This window comes from Bos indicus, chromosome 18 (genome assembly GCF_029378745.1).
Source record: "Bos indicus isolate NIAB-ARS_2022 breed Sahiwal x Tharparkar chromosome 18, NIAB-ARS_B.indTharparkar_mat_pri_1.0, whole genome shotgun sequence".
Classification (NCBI taxonomy): domain Eukaryota; kingdom Metazoa; phylum Chordata; class Mammalia; order Artiodactyla; family Bovidae; genus Bos; species Bos indicus.
In genome coordinates this window covers 46,219,220-46,240,289 of record NC_091777.1, presented here as the reverse complement: position 1 = coordinate 46,240,289, position 21,070 = coordinate 46,219,220, and the positions used below count along the sequence as shown (strand labels likewise).

General features: G+C 42.3%; 1 protein-coding gene across 1 annotated transcript; it reads left to right on the top strand.

The window, feature by feature from the left end:
* The first annotated feature begins 16,445 nt into the window (after positions 1–16,445).
* Positions 16,446–17,604, top strand: LOC109572398 (calmodulin-1-like). The gene has a single exon (XM_070772143.1). The coding sequence runs from the start codon at positions 16,451–16,453 to the stop codon at positions 16,979–16,981; it is 531 nt and encodes a 176-aa protein (XP_070628244.1). The 5' UTR covers positions 16,446–16,450; the 3' UTR covers positions 16,982–17,604.
* The last annotated feature ends 3,466 nt before the right edge of the window (positions 17,605–21,070 follow it).

The following is a 21,070-nucleotide window of genomic DNA, read 5'->3' as shown; positions in this document are numbered from 1 at the left end:
TCATTTGACATTGTTCATAATAGCCCAAAACCTGAAACCACCCAAATGTCCAACAACAATAGAATGATCAAATAAAGTGTGATAGAGTCATGACATGGAATACTATACGAGAATGAAAATGAGCCAACTATCAATGCAAGCATCAGCGAGGAGGCATTTCCATGAATATGATGTTCAATAAAATTTGTATCCTACTGTTGTGTGAAAATTGTATAAATCTTAATTATGTTGAATCGGTCCACAGTGACTTTCAGGTCTGGGTGTCTTTCTACTTTTCTATATATTCTTTCTATTGATTTTTGAGCATTTGATATTGAAACTCCAACTAAAAATCTTAATTTATCTACTTAGAAAACTAATTGTAATATGTGCAAATTGCTCAGTCATGTCCAACTCTTTGCGACCCCATGGACTATACAGTCCATGGAATTCTCCAGGCCAGAATACTGGAGTAGGCAGCCTTTCCCTTCTCCAGGGGATCTTCCCAACCCAGGGATCAAACCCAGGTCTCCTGCAGTGCAGGCAGATGCATCAGGGGAGCCACAAGGGAAGCCCAAGAATACTGGAGTGGATAATCTATCCCTTCTCCAGGGAATCTTCCCGACCCAGGAATCAAACGGGGATCTCCTGAATTGTAGGTGGATTCTTTACCAACTGAGCTATCAGGGAAGCCCATTGTAATATATAGTGGAACTATATGTAACTTTGTTCTGTTATTTGTCAAATCTCCTGTAAATGTGTTATCATACTTCCAAATAAAAAGTAAAATTTTTTAAGTATATAAAATATATGAAGTTCAAGAACAGGCAAAGCTAATCCATGGTGCTAGAGGTTGGAATGGTGCTGGCTTCTTTGGGGTAACGACTGGGAGGGCACAAGGGCACTTCTGAGGTGTTGGAAGTATTCTATGTTCTCATATGCATGGTGATGGTATACATGTGAAAAATTACTGATACCATACATATAAGACCTAAACATATGAGAGATACAATGAGAAATAAGTTCTTTGTATTGAAGAAACATAGTGAAATCATTATCGTATTGCTAACACACATTAAGAATTTACTCTATACCTGGTGAACTATCAAAAATGAGAAGTCATATAAATCGGTGGGCATCAGGTAGGAGATAATCAAAAATTCCAGAATGATGAAACAAACCCTCCACTTGGGGGAGGAGAATGGAGAAGGAAAAACAAAGACAAAACCCCCAGAAACACTCCCAGTGAGGAAAGAGAGGTCAGAAGTTGGATTTTGCCACACCCTGAAGCCACCAATAATTTTTTTTTCAGTCACACAGAGAGGCATGCAGGATTTTAGTTTCCCCACCAGGGATTGAACCTGTGTCCCCTGCAATGGAAGCATGGAGTCTTAACCACTGGACCACCATGAAGTCCCTGGCTATTGCCACGTCCTGGAAATAGCACTTAGAAAATCAGAGAAGTTTTCTAATTGTGACTCATTCTACAAATTTCAGCGTATCTGTTCACACCCCTCCCCCCCACCGTCGCTCAGTTTTCCACTACTGTTAATCGACTCTAACAACACAGATGTGTACTGTGAAAATGAAAGAACGCATGTAAAGTGTACTGGACTGTAAAGTTCTATGTAAATAGGGAAGAAAAAATATTTCAAAAAGTCCGTCCTAACACTGCCAAGTTCCTTTAACCTCCAGGCAGCTTCTTTCTTGAAGTTGGGCTCACCTGTTTCACCACCAGTGGAGAGATCTGCCCAGCTTACCATAGCAATTGTGGAGGGTGCTTCACTGAGCACACACTCCGCAGAGGGGAAATGACACACGTGCTGCTCTCAAGAAGTCCCTGGTGGAGATTAGGAGGCACCATCATCAATCAGGGAGCACCCTTCAGGGAATATCTTCACCAAGCATGGCAGGGGCGGGGGTGGGGGGGGGTGGGGTGGTGGGTAGAATTTCTGCCTGAGAAGCCGATGGTTTGACCTGGGTCTCCGAAGCACTTTGAAAACAAGGGCCTCATCCTGGGAGATCCCCAAGGCTGGTTATGTCCTTCTCCAACGTCTACACCCAGGTGGACTACACTGCGTGCCCAGGGTTCTTAAGAGTGTAGAATGCGCTGCAGCAACTCTCAACCTTGGCTGCGCATTGAAATCCTCAGGAAACTTTCACCAGTCCAGACCCCAGGACCGGTATAACCAGAATTCCTGGGGTGGGGGGAGGGTGATGGTACCTCTCCATTAAAGGGTTTTTAAAGCTTCTGGGGTGATTTCAACATGCAGCTGAGGTTCAGAAGCACTGAACTGGAGTGCCTCTCAAACTTCAATGTGAACACAATTTGCCTGACAGAATGCAGATTTTGATTTAGTGGGTCTGAATTTGGGGCCTGAGCTGCTGACTTTCTATCAAGTTCCCAGATGCGGCTGGAAACTGTATCAAGGCGGCAGAAAGGAGCCGGAACGCAGGCCCCCGCTTTCCCCCCTACCCGCTTCCATGCCCCAGGAACTGTGATTCTTGCGCCATCTGGTGGTCAGAACCCCCCTAGCAGCACCTAGCAAGAGAAGACCAGATGATGTTTGAAACCTGTGTAACAGATACAATTTGTGGAGTTCTACAAATTCTTCCCCAGAGCCCAGCCACTGACATTTTCATTTCAGCCTTGTAATAACTTGAATACAAACCTGCTTAGACTACTCACCCTGGACTCCCGGCTTACAAAACTGTGAAGTAATAAATGGGTATTGTTTAAGCTGCTAAATTTGTGGTAATATGTTAGCCGCAATACAAAAATAATACAGAGAATTTTATAGGCTTTGCAATAACAGGCCAAATGAGAAACCCAAATCCACAATTATGCACAATGCCTATTTTATATTCCAGGCCAATGGATCCGCTCTTTCCTTTGTTTTTAAAATTTATTTTGTTTATTTGTGAAAGAGTCACAAAGTCACACATAACTTGGGGACTGAACAACAATTTATCCGGAGGCACAGGGTCATAGTTGCAACATGTGGGATGTTTTACTTGGGACATACAGGATCTTTAGTTGTGGTATATGGGATCTAGTTCCATGACCAGGGATTGAACCCAGGCCTCTGCACTGGGAGCTCAGAGTCTTAGCCACTGGACAAACAGGGAAGTTCCCAGATGGACTCGTTCTTAACTTCCAATACAATGGCAGAAGAGGCAGAAAGGACTGTACTTCTCATTTATCATGGTTATACCTGCTGCCTTCTTTCTCCATGACTGCACACTTCTTTCCACCTTATGATGTGTGTTTTCACTGACACTCATGAAACTCTAGGATGGGCCAGGGGGCTAGCTTGCTCTCTGTGGCAGATTGCATTTTTCCAAAGATGAATTCCATCCTAAGTGCACTTCTTATGATAAGATCTTGAGGCTCCTCCATCATGATATAGGATCTAAGCTCCCTCTCCTTGAAGCTAGCAGACTTAAGACTAGGGTGGGAGTGGTACTAGGTGACTTTCGAGGCTAAGTCATAAAAGGTGATGTACCCACCTGGCTTGTTCTCTCAGGGTGCTCATCTTTGGAGCCCAGGCACCATGCTGTGAGGAAGCCCAAGCAGCCACCTGGAAGGGCCCCCTCTAGGTGTCCTGGCCACTGCCCCAGCTGACAGCCAGCATTAGTTGCAGACATGTCAGTAAGAGAGCCTTCAGAAGACTCCAGCTCCCCTTTTTTTTTATTTTGGCCATCCCCATGGGCTTCCCAGGTGGTGCTAGTGGTAAAGAACCCGCCTACCAATGCAGGAGACTTAAAGAGACTAGAGTTCGATCCCTGGGTCAGGAGGATCCACTGGGGGAGGGCATGGCAACCCACTCCACTATTCTTGCCTGGAGAATCTCATGGACAGAGAAGCCTGGCGGGCTACAGTCCATGGGGTCGCAAAGAGTCAGACATGACTGAAGCAACTTGGCATGCACGTGTGGCAGTGAAAGCACAGAGTCCTATCCACTGGACTGCCAGGGGAGTCCCTTCAGCTCCCTATCTTCAAGTCACTCCAGACATGAACTGCTCCCACTGAGACCTGGGAGCAAAATTAATGTTGCTTTAAATCACTGAACTTTAGCTTATTGTTACTGAGCAATAGGTGACTGAAACGCCCTCAGACTCTCACTCGAGGACAATATGCTGAATTTGACTGGATGTCAGGTTGGGGATGAGGACCCTTTGGCTTTGATTAACCATAGGTAAGTTACCTATTTTCCATTAGTTACTATTTTAATCATGTTTAATTTTTAAAATGTTTTTGTTTATTTGGCTGCACTGGGTCTTTGTTGTGGTGTTCAGGCCTCTCTAGTTGCAGCGTCTGGGGGCTTCTGTCTAGTTCCAGTGTTCAGGCTTCTCTTGTTGCGGAGCATGGGCTCTAGAGCACGTGGGCTTCAGTACTTGTGACTCAACGGCTTAGCTGCCCCGCAGCATGTTGGGATCTTAGTTTCCCAACCAGGGGTAGAACCTGTGTCCCTTGCACTGGAAGGTGGATTTTTAACCACTAGACCACCAGATAAGTCCCTGAAGTGAAAGTCGCTGAGTCATGTCCAACTCTTTGCAACTCCATGGACTATACAGTCCATGGAATTCTCTAGGCCAGAATACTGGAGGGGGTAGCCTTTCCATTCTCCAGGGGATCTTCCCAAGTCAGGGTTCGATCCCAGGTCTCCTGCATTGCAGGTGGATTCTTTACCAGCTGAGCCACAAGGGAAGTCCAAGAATACTGGAGTGTGTAGCCTATCCCTTCTCCAGGGGATCTTCCCAACCCAGGAATTGAACTGGGGTCTCCTGCATTGCAGGTGGATTCTTTACCAACTAAGCTATCAGGGAAGCTGTCAGAGAAGTCCTTGTTAGTTACTATTTTTAAAAGGCAGTCTCATGATAAATTAAGTTCAGTGCTTATAAACTATTAGGAAGTCAGCCCTAAATTTTTTCAGAGAAGTTGGCATTTTTATGACTTTTCCTCTCTGCTATTTAATTCATTTAAAACGCTGTGGCCTAGTGTCACTTTTCAGCATGTGGAGGGACTAATGGTCCCTCCACAGACCATGGCCAGGGCCGGCATTAGCCCAGGTGTGGCCTCTCCTGGGGACTCACAGACCTGAGCCTAAATCTGGAGCTGAGGGGAGTTGAGGAGGGGGGATGCTCTGATACCTCTCCTCTTAGTCGCCACCCAGTGCCTTCATCACAGAGGAACCTGACACCTCCCTAGCCTCCCCCCAGCTCATCTTGTCTTAGCTTGGAATCAGGTCGGGTGCAAGCAAGAAGCAGTGCCAGGTTGGTCAGCCCCCACCCACCCCCCACCCCCGACCACACGCTGTGGTGAAGGTTCTCAGTGGTCCCCAGGACTCAGCCATCCTGGGGCATCTTTCCTGGCTGAATTTTACAAATGATACTGCAATGATCTTTCAAAATGAAAAGTAGCAAATTAAAGTGATTTTATTGTTTCCAAAAAAAAAAAAAAAGCTGTGTTCTTAAATATTCCTCAAGAATAGTCTAGGCCCAGAGGGAAGTATAGTTTTAGATATTTTTATGCAAGTATTTCCCCACTTGTGGGAGGCAGACTTTCTTCAAGGGCCTCCAATGACCCCTACCTCCTGTTACTGGTGCACTTGTGTAATCTCCTTCTTTGAGTGTGGGCCTGATTTCATGACTTGCTTGCCAAGAGAATATGGCAAAGCTGACGGAATGATTAGGTTACAAAAGACTGTGACTTCTTTCTTAGTAGCAGACTCTCCAATGGCCCCCTTGGCTTGCATACGCTGATGACGCATGCTGCTGGGGTGGGGAAGAGGAGGACCTGAGGGCAGCCTCTGGTCAACCGCCTGTGAGGAAAGACATGAACTTGCAAGTGTCTCCTTCCCGGTTGAGCCATGAGGTGAGGCACCAGGTGGCTGGCACCTTGATTGCAGCCTCGAGAGAGACCCTGAGAAGGGGCCCCAGCTAAGCCCTTAACTGGACGCCTGACCCACAGAAACTGGGAGATAATAGGTGTATGTTGCTCTAAGCTGCTAAGTTGAGGGATAACTTGTTACGCAGCCACTGGTAACAAATAGCCGCTCATGTGTCATTTCTTTATCGGGATCCCCAGTCACGTGCAAGCTGAACGTGTGCCTGTGCTGCCTCACCTCCCCGCCCCCGACACACACAACAGGGCTCTCAGCCCAGTGTGCCAGCCTGTGTTCAAGTGAAGGCAGTATTTCTGTCCCACACTGGTTTCTGGCTTCTTTCTTGGTACCGGTGTCTATGTTTGCTGAGCCTCAGTTCAGTTTAGTCCAATCACTCAGTGGTGTCCGACTCTTTGCGACCTCATGGACTGCAGCATGCCAGGTTTCCCTGTCCATCACCAACTGCTGGAGCTTGCTCAAACTCAAGTCTGTTGAGTCGGTGATGCCATCCAACCATCTCATCATCTTTCGTCCCCTTCTTCTCCTGCCTTGAATATTTCCCAGCATCAAGGTCTTTTCCAATGAGTCAGTTTTTCGCATCAGGTGGCCCAAGTATTGGAGTTTCAGCTTCAGCATCAGTCCTTCCAATTAACATTCAGGACTGATTTCCTTTAGGATTGACTGGTTTGATCTCTGGTTTGCTGAGACCAACTTGGAGCAACTGACTGGGTGCACCACCCCTCCAAATCTCCTCCCGGGGGGCCTGGGTCAGATTCTGTCTGAAACAGGTAAGGCCTCAGACACAGGCTCCACCCTGAATACTGCAAATTGAGTCTTCTCCCTCTGGACCAGGCAGAGCTCAGGCTCTGCAAAGCCTGTGGTTTCCTCAGGATATTGACTCTTCCTGTGGCAGGAAGAACCACTTCCTCTGAGTCATGAACTTTCTCTCTTTCGAGTTCCTGCCTCTTCTTCTCTGGCCCCTCAGGCCAGATGTCACTTTAGCTTCTCAATGTTGCTCCCTGAGGAGAGGTCTTACCCAGTACAATTGATGGAGGAATTGATGTAGGAGATAGATGAGCTCCAGGTTAGACATTTACAACTGGCCTCCTGAAATGTACATTTCACGGGGCACCAGGAAGTGGGCTTTGGGCTGGATACTTAACAACTGTTTGCATTTCTTGAGCCAAGAGATAGGTGGGCTCCAGTTAAGGCATTTACAATTAGCCTCCGGTTTGCCCTCTGAAATGGAAGTAACAGCAGAAACAGGGTAAATAGCCAGTGTTTGTCTCTTGTAAACACCTTAAGGTAATAGTCGTGGCAATAGACAAGGTATCAGTCATGGCAAGGACAAAGAGGGGCAAAACTCTGTTTGAGTAAAGGATTAACGGATCTCTGCTCCCCCCTCTTTTGGGACAAGGGAGACACTACACATGCACAGCAAGGCTCCTTGTGGGTCAAACATCAGGGAATAATTCCAGGCCATAATGAGTCTTGTTCCTCCCAGAAGCCTTCACTTCGAGATCCATCTTGGCTGAAGGGTGTGTGCCCACTCCAGGGACACGTCAGTTGTGGAAAATAATTTCCCTGAAGGAGGAAGAACTGTCCTATATAAATGACTTAACCACCTCTTTACTGTGCTCCACCTCACTAGGGGGGGACTCCCACACTCTTTCTCTCCGGGTGTGTATCTCTGCCTTGCTTCTATGTTAGCTAAACAAACTGCTTCTCTATGTGCTCTCCTACTTGTTATTCTGCTAGTGCTGCCCCGGTGGCTCAGCTGGAGGCCAGAAGCCAGAGGAGTCACAGGAATATGCCTGCAATACAGGAGTCACAGGAGACACTGATTTCTGGGTTGTGAAGATCCCCTGGAGGAGAGCATGGCCACCCACTCCAGTATTCTTGCCTGGAGAATCCCATGGACACAGGAGCCTGGCAGGCTATAGTCCATATTGTCACAAAGAGTTGGACACGACTGAAATGACTGAGCACACATGCACGCATCAGCATTTACAGTTTCTCCCTCCATGATAAATGTATTTTTCACTAGGGGCAAAGATCTAGGCATAATATCTTCTAGCCTCTAGCCCTTGCAGGTCTGGTGGCTAAGATTCCTGGTTCTCATCCAGGCTACCCAGGTTCTATTCCCGGGCAGGGAATTAAGATCTTGCTTTATGCCACTGCTCACTAGTTGCCTCGCCAAGATCACAACTCTTTTATTTTTTTAATTCAATTTTAATTTTATATTGGAGTATGTTGTTGCTGTTCAGTCACTAAGTCATGTCGGGCTCTTTGGGATCCCAAGGACACATCAGAATTCAAAGTGCGTGCTATCAATTATCCTGGCTTTGCCCAACCTCAGCAACGTGTAAGACTGATAATGAAATAAATCATGATAAACCTAAAAAACAAATTCATGAGTAGAATACACATTCTTTTCAAGCTTCCAAACAACCAAGATAGATCACATCCTGGGTCATAAAACAGAGCTTAAAAATGTTAAAGACTCAAATTTAAAAAGAAATCATGCAGTGTATGCCCTCAGACCACAACAGAATTTAACTAGAAGTCATCAACAGAATTTAACTAGAAGTCATCAACAGAAACATAGTTGGAAAATCCTGAAATAATTAGAGATTAAACAATGCAATTTCAAAAACATGCAGATAAGAAAGGATATCTCAAGAGAAACTAAAATATATTTTAAACTAAAGAAAACAGAAATACATCAAAATTTGTGGGATGCATTGACTGTTTTTTTTTGGAAACAATAAAATCACTTTAATTTGCTACTTTTCATTTTGAAAGATCATTACAGTATCATTTGTAAAATTCAGCCAGGAAAGATGCCCCAGGATGGCTGAGTCCTGGGGACCACTGAGAACCGTCACCACAGTGTGTGGTCGGGGGTGGGTGGTGGGTGGGGGCTGACCAACCTGGCACTGCTTCTTGCTTGCACCCGACCTGATCCCTAGGGATGGTGGGGAGAAACCACACCTCCGGTTTTTTTCTAATGTATAGATTCAATGTTATAAAATTTTAAGCACTGTCCTTCATTATCTCCTTGAGTTTGCTCAAACTCGTGTCCATTGAGTCAATGATGCCATCCAACCATCCAACCATCTCATCCTCTCTTGCCCCCTTCTTCTGCTCTCAGTGTTTCCCAGCATCAGTGTCTCTTCCCATCAGGTGGCCAAAGTATTGGAGCTTCAGCATCAGTCCTTCCGATGAAAATTCAGGGTTGATTTCCTTTAGGATTGACTAGTCCCTTGCTGTCCAAGGGACTCTCAAGAGTCTTCTCTATGCTATAATTCAAAAGTATCAATTCTTCAGTGCTCAGCCTTCTTCATGGTCCAACTCTCACATCTGTACATGACTACTGGAAAAACCACAACTTTGACTATTGGAGTATATTATAGATGATTTACAAAGTTGTGTTAGTTTCAGCTGTACAGCAAAGTGATTCAGATATGCATATAACCATTCTTTTTCAGATTCTTTTCCATATAGGTTATTATAGAATATTGAGTAGAGTTCCGAGCTATACAGTAGGTTCTTGTTGATGATCTATTTTATATATAGTCATGTGTATGTGTTAATCCCAATACCCTAATTTATCCCTCCTCTGACTGAAGATTTTTTTGGCCCCGCCCATAGCATGTGGGCTCTTAGTTCCCCAGTAAGGGATGGAATCCATGCCCTCTGCAGTGGAAGAGCATGGAGTCTTAATCTCTGGACCACCAGGGAATTCCCTGATTGAGGAATAGTTGATTGGAGCAGGCCCGAGGGCAGGAGGAGCAGAAGTGGATTTCTGGGCTGAGTTTTACTGGGAGAAGAACAACTTGCAGCAAAACATGAAACTGGGGCCACTTGAGTATTTCTGCCTGATCGCCCTTTGCCCTCTCTCTGGTCCCACATCTATGTACTTATAGTGTGTGACGACACAAGTTGTGTTCCCTACCTTCATACCCCTGATCTTTCGTTTTGTCATCACACATCACATTTTCAGTTTGGATTCTGTAAACCAGAATCAAGCACAGCAGACCCAGAGAAACAGATTTGCTTTGGTTCTCAAATACTAGAGGAAAGAATATTTTCCCAGGACTTTTGGGTTCACATGTGTGATGGTTTTAAGAACCAGACATAGGTGTTTTCTGTATTCTGGAGCTAGGCATACTTTAGTTACCAACTAGTTACCATCCCATATTATGAAAAAGGATTCAGCAAGACTAGGTAGGTAACCACACTGACACAGTATTCAGACAGTTGCAGTCAGAGCCGGGGTGTCTTCCCTGCTAGAGGCTCTTACCTGAAGAGATAGGATGCCAGCAGTTTGCTCATCTTCTGAGAAGTTTCAGTGCTTGTTGCTCCACAGGGAAATAAGAGAAATGGGAGGCATGCGGTACATAGGTCTTTGAGATGCAATAAAGCACCACAGGCAATGGAAAAGAATGGTTTCAGGGGAAGACATGTTTAAGAACCTGAGTGCTCATTTTTTTCACCCATTCAACAAATATTTATTGAGTATTACTATGTTTTAGACACTATCTGAGGCCGTGGAGCTACAGAGGAGGAGAAGATATACAGAGCCCTCATCACAAATCAGGATCCATTCCAGATGACACAAAGACCTAACCATAAGGCACAGAAACCATAAAATACCATAAGTATGGAAAAGCATTTTTAAAAATTAATCTCAGCTTTGGGGTAGTCTTTGTATGATGTGATAAAAAATTTAAATGTTCACGTTTTTAAAAAGAGTGAAATAATGCTATCTGAAGCAACGTGGATGGGCCACATCAACCCTTGCTCTGAGATGATTACTGGAAGATCCATGAGCATTCTGTACACATACCATTTTGGTCAGTTCAGACTTTCTTAACTATTAAAATGAACTCATTAAGTTATCCATTTACTGATACTTGTCACCAAATTAATGATGCTTTTCCGCCTGTCCTCCCATCTAAACTAGCACACACATAGAAAGATTTGAGTCTCTGGAAATGGCACTATCAAAGATTAACCTTGAGGAACTTCCCTTGGTGGTCCAGTGGCTAAGACTCTGTGCTCCAGATGCAGGGGACCCGGATTCAATCCCTGGTCAAGGAACTATTACTAGATCCCACATGCTGCAACTAAGACCCAGCACAGCCAAATAAAAAATACTTAAAAAACCAACAAAAACCCAAAGGTTATTCTTAAATGTCATTGAAAGGGTTCATATCTGTAAGTTTCAGTTCCCCTACTTGCAAACAACAGTGCTGTAAATCAGATCCTTTACTACAGTTTTCTTGGAATATCCTCTGTCCACAATCACTCTTGTAAACTCCAAGAGAGCTCTGATTTATTTGTAATTAATAATAGGCTTTATGTTTTTTAGAATAGTTTTAGATTTACAGGAAAAAATGAGCAGGTAGTACAGGAGATTTCTCTATACTTCTTCCCTGCACACATAACATCTTAGATTATATGGTATGCTTGTTACAGTGAATGAGCCATTATTGATACACTATTACTAACTGAAGCCCATGGTTTACTCAGATTTCCTGTTTTTAATCCAATGCACTTTTTGTGTATCAGACTCCTATCCAGAATACCATATTACATTTAGTTGTCGTGTCTCCCTAGGCTCTTCTTAGCCATGACAATAACTCACTTCTGTTGTTTTTGATGACCTTAACAGTTTTGAGTAGTACTGGTCAAGTGTAGTGTAGGGTGTGCCTCTGTGAGAATTTATCTTGTGATTTTCTCATGATTAAACTGAGTTGATGGGATTTGGGGAAGAAGAACATAGAGATAAAGGGTCATTTTCCCCACATCATACCAAAGGTATTGTGCTATGATGTAAGAAATACATTTGGTCTTTGTCTCTGGTTCCTGTAAAAAGCTTCCAAAGCCCTTGGAATTTCCTGAGTGATGGAATTATCTTTGTTATTCATCAGTTCAGTTCAGTTCATTCCAGTCGCTCAGTCGTGTTTGACTCTTTGTGACCCTATGGACTGCAGCCAGGCCTCCCTGTCCATCACCAACTCCCGGAGTTTACTCAAACTCATGTCCATTTAGTTGGTGATGCCATCCAACTATCTCATCCTCTGTGGTCCCCTTCTCCTTCCACCTTCAGTCTTTCCCAGCATCAGGGTCTTTCCACACGAGTCAGCATTTAGCATCAGGTGGCCAAAGTATTGGAGTTTCAGCTTCAGCATCAGTCCTTCCAATGAATATTCAGGACTGATTTCCTTTAGGATGGACTGGTTGGATCTTCTTGTTGTCCACGGGACTCTCAAGAGTCTTCTCCAACACCACAGTTCAAAAGCATCAATTCTTCGGCGCTCAGCTTTCTTTATAGTCCCAACTCTCATATCCATACATGACTACTGGAAAAACCATAGCCTTGACTAGACAGACCTTTGATGGCAAAGTAATGTCTCTGCTTTTTAATATGCTGTCTAGGTTGGTCATAACTTTCCTTCCAAGGAGTAAGCATCTTTTAATTTCATGGCTGCAGTCACCATCTGCAGTGATTTTGGAGCTAAGGAGACCCTTTTGAGCACACCTGAGCTTCTGCTAACAAGGTGACTTGAGGTAAGTTCCCTACAAAGGCTTAGGATGGTACTGATCACCAGAAAGATAAGTGGTTTAAGGCTGGAACTTTCAGCTCCATCCATCAACCTCTGGGAAGGAAAAATGAGGGGAAATTGTGGTGGCTTGGAGGGTACAGACTAAACTCTATAAAAACTCTTGAACAACAATATTTGATGAAATTCCAGGTTGGTGAACTCATCCCCATGCCAGGAAGGTGTCACATTCCAGTTTCATAGGAACAGAAGCTCCTGCACTTGGGACACTTCCAGACCTCACTCTGTGTATCTCTTCATCTGACTGTTCATCTGTAGCCTTTCTAATAGCCTTTGTGATAAACTGGGACACATAAGTAAGTTTCCCAGGTGCCACTAGTGGTAAAGAACCCACCTGTTAATGCAGGACACATGAGGAATGTGGGTTCAATCCCTGGTTCAGGAAGATCCCCTGGAGGAGGGCATGGCAACCTACTCTAGTATTCTTGCCTGGAGAATCCCATGGACAGAGGAGACTGGCGGTCTACAGTCCATGTGTCTAAAGAGTCAGACACAACTGAAGCAACTTGGGACACATCAGTAAATGTGTGAGTTCCATGAGCCATTCTAACAGATGCTCAAATCCAAGTAGGGAGTTGTAACTTCTGATTTATAGTCAGCTGGTTAGAAGCACAGGAGACAATTTGGACACACAAATTGGTGTCTGAAGTGGGGGCACTCTTGTAAATCTGAAGCCTTAACCTGTGGGATTTGATGCTATCTCCAGGTAGACAGTGTCAGAATTGAGCGAAATGTGTAGAGCACCCAATCAGAGTCTGCTGAGAACTGGGAAAAGGCTTGGTGGTGTTGGAAAACACACATCAGAACTCAAAGTGCATGCTATCAACTATCCTGGCTTTGCCCAACCTCAGCAACGTGTAAGACTGATAATGAAATAAATCATGATAAACCTAAAAAACAAATTCATGAGTAGAATACACATTCTTTTCAAGCTTCCAAACAACCAAGATAGATCACATCCTGGGTCATAAAACAGAGCTTAAAAATGTTAAAGACTCAAATTTAAAAAGAAATCATGCAGTGTATGCCCTCAGACCACAACAGAATTTAACTAGAAGTCATCAACAGAAACATAGTTGGAAAATTCTGAAATAATTAGAGATTAAACAATGCAATTTCAAATAACATGCAGATAAGAAAGCATATCTCAAGAGAAACTAAAATACATTTCGAACTAAATGAAAACAGAAATACATCAAAATTTGTGGGATGCATTGAAGGCAGTGCTTAAAATTTTATAACATTGAATCTATACATTAGAAAAAAACAAATACCTAAAAGTCAGTTTAGCTTTCACCCTAGGGGTTAAAAAAACAAATCAAAAGCAAAGTAAGCAGAAGAATGGGACCTCCCCGGTGGTCCAGTGGTTAAGAATCTGTCTACCAATGCAGGGGATACAGGTCTGATCCCTGGTTCAGGAAGATCCCACACACCACGTAGCAGCTCAACTTGTATACCACAACTACTGGGCCCACGGGTCTGCATGCCTGGAGCCTGTGCTCCACAACAAGAGAAATCTGCACACCACAGTGAAGACCCAGTGAAGCCAAATAAATAAAATAATTTTTTTTAATAGGAGGGAAATTCAAGAGGGAGAGGATATGGGTATACCTATGGCTGATTAATGTTGTTGTATGGCAGAAAGCAACACAACATTGTAAAGCAATTATCCTCCAATTAAATATATTTTTTAAAAAAGAAATGACTGTGTCTGGCTTAAAAAAAAAGTAAAGTAAGCAGAAAAAAAAAAAAACCAGAGCAGAAATCAGTGAAATTGAAAACAAAATTAATAGACAAAATCAACAGAACTAAAAGCTGACTCTTTTGAAAAGATTGACAAAATTGATAGCCAGGCAAACTTTATTAGTCTGCTCATGTTGCCGTACCAAAATAACACAGAGTGAGTGACCTAAAGAACAGAAATGTATTTTCTCAGTTCAGAACAGAGTTTATTTTCTCAGAACTAAGAGAAAGTTATTTTCTTTTAGCTTTGGAGGCTAAAAGTCCAAGATCAAGGTGCCATCAGAGTTGGTTTCTGGTGAGACTTCCTTTCCTGACTTGTAGATGGCTTCCTCCTTGCTGTTTTCTCACATGGTATTTCTTCCATGTGCTTGTGGAAAGAAAGTTATCTCTGGTGTCTCTTTCTCTTCTAATAAGAACACTGATCCTATCAGGTTAGGGCTCCACTTATATGACCTCATGTAATCTTAATTATCTCCCTAACAGCCTTATCTCTCAATACAGTCACTTTGGGGTCTAGAGCTTCAACATATAAATTTTGGGTGCAGGGGGACACCATTCTGTCCATCAAAATAAACAAACTGAAAAAAAAAAAAGACACAGATTACTAATTCAGAAATGAAGGAGAGACTATTCACTACTGATCCCATGGTCATTATAAGGATCATAAAGGAATATTATGAACAACTCTGTGCCCATGAAAATTTGATAACCTATATGAAATGGACCAGTTCCTTGAAAGATATAATCTTTTAAAACTTTCAAAACTCACACCATGGGCTGTGTAACTTAGATAACTCAATTAGATCTACAACTATTAAAGAAACTGAATCAATAATTGATAACCTTTCAGACTTCCATAGTAGTCCAGTGGTTAGGAACCTGCCTGCCAGTGCAAGGGACTCAGGTTTGATCCTTGGTCTGGGAAGATTCCACATGCCTTGGAGCAACTAAGCCCATGCTCCACAACATGAGAAGCCCTTGCACCGCAATTAGAGAGCAGCGCCCCTCCTCACTGCAACTAGAGAAAGCCTGAGCCAACAAAGACCCAGCACAATCAAAAATAAATACGCTAAAGAAAATTTTTAAAAGTAATAATCTTTCAAAACAGAAAATAACAAAAATAAAAAGCAAATCTAGATGCACTCACTGCTGAATTCTACCAAACATTTAAGGAAGAAATTACACCAGTTCTCTAAAATTTCTTCCATTAGATAGAGGTAGAGGGAATATCTCCTAACTCATCCTAAGGGTTAGCTTTACCTTAATGTCAAAACCAGACAAAGACATTACAAAACCAATTATAGACCAATACTATGAAAACAGATATAAAACTTCTCATAAAAATTATCAAATGGGATGCAACAATATATAAAAAGAATTATATGCATAGTCAAGAGGGTCATACACTGCTGGATCACTACTGGAAAATTAATATAGTCAATCTCATCAACAGGTTAAAGGAGAAACATCACATGAACATATCAATAGATGCAAAAAATGCATTTGATAAAAATCTAACACCCATTCATGATTTTTAAAAAATCTCAGCAATCTAGGAACAGAGAGGAATTTCCCCAATTTGATAAATAACATCTTAAACATAGCTTTACCTTAACGTCAAAACTTAAAGCTGGGGCTTCCCTGGTGGTCCAGTGATTAAGAATCTGCCTTGCAATCCAGGAGACGTCAGCAGACACTGGTTCGATCCCTGATCCAGGCAGATCCCACATGCTACACATGTACCTAAACCTGTGTGCCACAACTCCTGAAACCCACGTGCCCTAGAGTCTGTGCTCTGCAACAAGAAAAGCCACCACAATGAGGGCCTATGCACCACAATTACAGAGTAGCCTCCACTCTCCAAAACTAGAGAAAGCCCTTGTGCAGCAATGAAGACCCAGCACAGCCAAAAATAAATAAATGAAAAAAAAAATTTTTTTTAACTTAGCAAATAAAAAAAAAACACCCCCCAAACCCTATAGCCAACAACTTACTTAATGGTGAGAAAATAGATTCCTTCCCACTAAGACAGGAGTAAGGTAAAGATGTCCCCTCACATCAATCCTAGCAAGGCACATGGTTAATACACAAAATATACAAAAATAAATTGCTTTCCTATAAACGTCATGGGGTCGCAAAGAATTGGACACGACTGAGCAACTGAAATGAACTGAAACTAGAAATGAACAGTTGGAATTTTAAGTTAAAATGAATACCATTGAGTCCGAGTGGAGTGAGCGAGCTGAGTGGTTGTGTGATTGCGTCCCGGAGACCGGTAGCACTTGCAGCATGGCTGACCAACTGACTGAAGAGCAGATTGCAGAATTCAAAGAAGCTTTTTCACTATTTGACAAGGATGGTGATGGAACTATAACAACAAAGGAATTGGGAACTGTAATGAGGTCTCTTGGGCAGAATCCCACAGAAGCAGAGTTACAGGACATGATTAATGAAGTAGATGCTGATGGTAATGGCACAATTGACTTCCTGGAATTTCTGACAATGATGGCAAGAAAAATGAAAGATACAGACAGTGAAGAAGAAATTAGAGAAGCATTCCATGTGTTTGATAAGGATGGTAATGACTATATTAGTGCAGCAGAGCTCCGCCGTGTGATGACAAACCTTGGAGAGAAGTTAACAGATGAAAAGGTTGATGAAATGATCAGGGAAGCAGATATTGATGGTGATGGTCAAGTAAACTATGAAGAGTTTGTACCAATGATGACAGCAAAGTGAAGACATTGTACAGAATGTGTTAAATTCCTTGTACAAAATTGTTTATTTGCCTTTTCTTTGTTTGTAACTTATCTGTAAAAGGTTTCCCCCTACTGTCAAAAAAAAAAAATGCATGTATAGTAATTAGGACTTCATTCCTCCATGTTTTCTTCCCTTATCTTACTGTCATTGTCCTGAAACCTTATTTTAGAAAATTGATCAAGTAACATGTTGCATGTGGCTTACTCTGGATATATCTAAGCCCTTCTGCACATCTAAACTTAGATGGAGTTGGTCAAATGAGGGAACATCTGGGTTATGCCTTTTTTTTTTTTTTTGAGTAGTTTTTTTTAGGAACTGTCAGCATTTTGTTGTTGAAGTGTGGAGTTGTAACTCTGCGTGGACTACGGACAGTCAACAGTATGTACTTAAAAGTTGCACTATTGCAAAACGGGTGTTTTATCCAGGTACTCGTACACTGTTTTTTTGTACTGCTGGTCCTATACCAGAAACATTTTCTTTTATTGTTAACTTGCTTTTTAAACTTTGTTTTAGCCACTTAAAGAAAATCTGCTTATGGCACAATTTGCCTCAAATCCATTCCAAGTTGTATATTTGTTTTCCAATAAAAAAATTACAATTTACCCCCCCCAAATAAAATGAATACCATTTAATTAGCACCAAGAAAAATGAAATAGATAAGATATCAATCTAGCAAAATATGTACAAGATCTACATGAGGAAAACTACAAAACTCTGATGAAAGAAATCAAAGAAGAAATAAACAAATGTAGAGCTACTCCATGTTCATGGATAGGAAGACTCAATTTTGTCAAGATGTCAGTTCTTCCCAGCTTGATATATAGATTTGAAATTGCACATCTCAGATTGGGACATTAACTCACTGTCTTTTAATTGATATCACACACCTGGTCTCAGGACTTAGTGAAGCTCAGGTTCTGTATATCTCATCACAGAAAGAATTCAGTGAGAGATAAAGTGATAGGTAAGAAGTGGATTTATTTAGAGAGATACACATTCCAAAGACAGAATGCAGTCATCTCAAAAGGTGAGAATGGCTTTGGGAGGAACACACTCCATAGACAGAGTGTGAGCCATCTCAGAAAGCAAGAGGCCCTCAAATGTGGGGTGACTAGTTAGTGCATAAAGGCTGGGTAATTTCATAGGTTTATGAGAGGAAATGAGTTGACAAGTCCAACCAATGGACATGAGTTTGAGCAAGCTCCAGAAGTTGGTGATGAACAATGAAGCCTGGCGTGCTGCAGTCCAAGGGGTCGCAAAGAGATGGACATGACAGAGTGACTGAATTGAATGAGTGAGAGGATTATTCCACCTCTCTGGAAATAATCCTTTCTGGGAGAAGGGGTAAAGATATCCAGGAATTGGGCCACCTCCCACTTTTTGATCTTTTACAGTCAGTCTTGGAACTGTCACAGTGTTGTTGCTCAGTCGCTAAGTCATGTTTGACACTTTGTGACCCCACGGACTGCAGCATTCCAGGATTCCCTGTCCTTCACTATCTCCACAAGTTTGCTCAAACTCATGTCCATTGAGTTGGTGATGCCATCCAACCATCTCATCTTCTGTCACCCCCTTTTCCTCCTGCCCTCAATCTTTCCCAGCATCAGGGTCTTTTCTAATGAGTTGGCTCTTCGCATCAGGTGGCCAAAGTATTGGAGCTTCAGCTTCAGCATCAGTCCTTCCAATAAATATTCAGGTTGATTTCCTTTGGATTGACTGGTTTGATCTTGCTGTCCAAGGGACTCTCAGGAATCTTCTCCACACCACAATTCAAAAGTATCAGTTCTTCAGTGCTCAGCCTTCTTTATGGTCCAACTCTCACATCCGTACATGACTACTGGAAAAACAAAGCTTCCACTCCATGGACCTTTGTTGGCAAAGTGATGTCTGTTTTTAATACGCTGTCTAGGTTTGGCATAGCTTTTCTTCCAAGGAGCAAGTGTCTTTTAATTTCAAGGCTACAGTCACCATTTGCAGTGATTTTGGAGCCCAAGAATATAAAATCTGTCACTGTTTCCACTTTTCCCCCATCTATTTGCTATAAAGTGATAGGACCAGATGCCATAATCTTAGTTTTTTGAATGTTGAGTTTTAAGCCAGCTTTTTCAGTCTCCTCTTTTACCCTCATCAAGAGGCTCTTTAGTTCCTCTTTATTTTCTGCCATTAGGGTGGTATCATCTGCACATCTGAGATTATTGATATTTCTCCTGGCAATCTTGATTCCAGGTTGGAATCCATCCAGCCTGGCATTTTGCATGATGTACTCTGAATATAAGTTAAATAAGTAGGGTGATAATATACAGCCTTGATGAACTCCTTTATCAATATTGGCTCATGTTCCATGTCCAGTTCCAACTGTTCCTTCTTGACTTGCATGCTGGTTTCTCAGGAGACCAGTAAGGTGGTCTAGTATTCCCATTTCTTTAAAAATTTTCCAGTTTGTTGGGATCCACGCAAAGGCTTTAGCATAATCAATGAAGCAGAAGTAGATGTTTTCTGGCATTCCCTTGCTTTTTCCATGATCTAGTGGGTGTTGGCATTTTGATTTCTTGTTCCTCTGCCTTTTCTTTTCTTTTTTTCCTCTGCCTTTTCTAAATCCAGCTTGGACATCTGGAAATTCTCAGTTCATGTACTGCTGAAGCCTAGTTTGAAACATTTTTAGTATACCTTTGCTAACATGTGAAATGAGTGCAATTATATTGTAGTTTGGACATTCTTTGGCATTGCCTTTCTTTGGGATTGAAATGAAAACTGACTTTTCCAGTATTGTGGCCACTGCTGAGTTTTTAAAATTTGCTGACATAGTAAGTGCAGCACTTTGATAGCATCATCTTTTAGGATTTGAAACAGCTCAGCTGGAATTCTATCACCTCTATTAGCTTTGTCTACAGTAATGCTTTCTAAGGCCCCCTTGACTTCACACTCTAGGACATCTGGCTCTGTGTTGAGTGACCACACCATCATGGTTATCCAGGTAATTAAGACTTTTTTTTTGTATATTTCCTCTGTGTATTCTTGCTACCTCTTCTTAATCTCTTCTCAGTTGTGGATGTGTCTGGTGGTGAAAGTAAAGTCCAATGCTGTAAAGAACAATATTGCATAGGAACCTGGAATGTTAAGTCCAGGAATCAAGGTAAATTGAGCATGGTCAAGCAGGAGGTTGCAAGAGTGAACACTGGCATTTTAGGAATCAGTGAACTAAAATGGATGGAAATGGAAGAATTTAATTCAGATGACCATATATCTACTACTCAGGGCAAGAATCCCTTAGAAGAAATGGAGTAGCCTTCATAATCAACAAAAGAGTCTAAAATGCAGTACCTGGGTGCAATCTCAAAAATGACAGAATGATCTTGGTTCGTTTCCAAGGCAAACCATTCAACATCATAGTAATCCAAGTCTGTGCCCCATCATTAATGCCAAAGAAGCTGAAGTTGAATGGTTCTATGAAGACCTACAACACCTTCTAGAATTAACACCAAAAAAAGATGTTCTTTTCATGATAGTGGATTGGAATGCAAACCTAGGAAGTCTAGAAACACCTGGAATAACAAGCAAGTTTCACTTTGGGGTACAAAATGAAGGAAGGCAAAGTCTAACAGAATTTTGACAAGAGAACACACTGATCATAGCAAACACCCTCTTCCAATATCACAAGAGACGACTTTACATATGGACATCACCAGATAGTCAATACCAAAATCAGATTGATTATATTCTTTGCAGCCAAAGATGGAGAAGCTCTATATAGTCAGCAAAAACAAGACCTGGAGCTGACTGTGGCTCAGATTATCAGCTCCTTTATTGCAAAATTCAGGCTTAAATTGAGGGATTTAAGGTCATTCAGGTATGTCCTAGATCGAGTCCCTTATGATTATATAATGGAGGTGACAGGCATATTCAAGGGATTAGATCTGGTAGATAGAGTGCCTGAAGAAATATGGAGAGGTTCATAACATTGTACAGGATGAGGCAACCAAAACCATCCCCAAGAAAAAGAAATGCAACAAGGCAAAATGGTTGTCTGAGGGGACTTTACAAATAGCTGAGAAAAGAAAGAGAAAGGAA

Excerpts from the sequence above, each read along its gene's own strand:
- LOC109572398 (XM_070772143.1), top strand. The coding sequence starts at position 16,451 with ATGAATACCATTGAGTCCGAGTGGAGTGAGCGAGCTGAGTGGTTGTGT.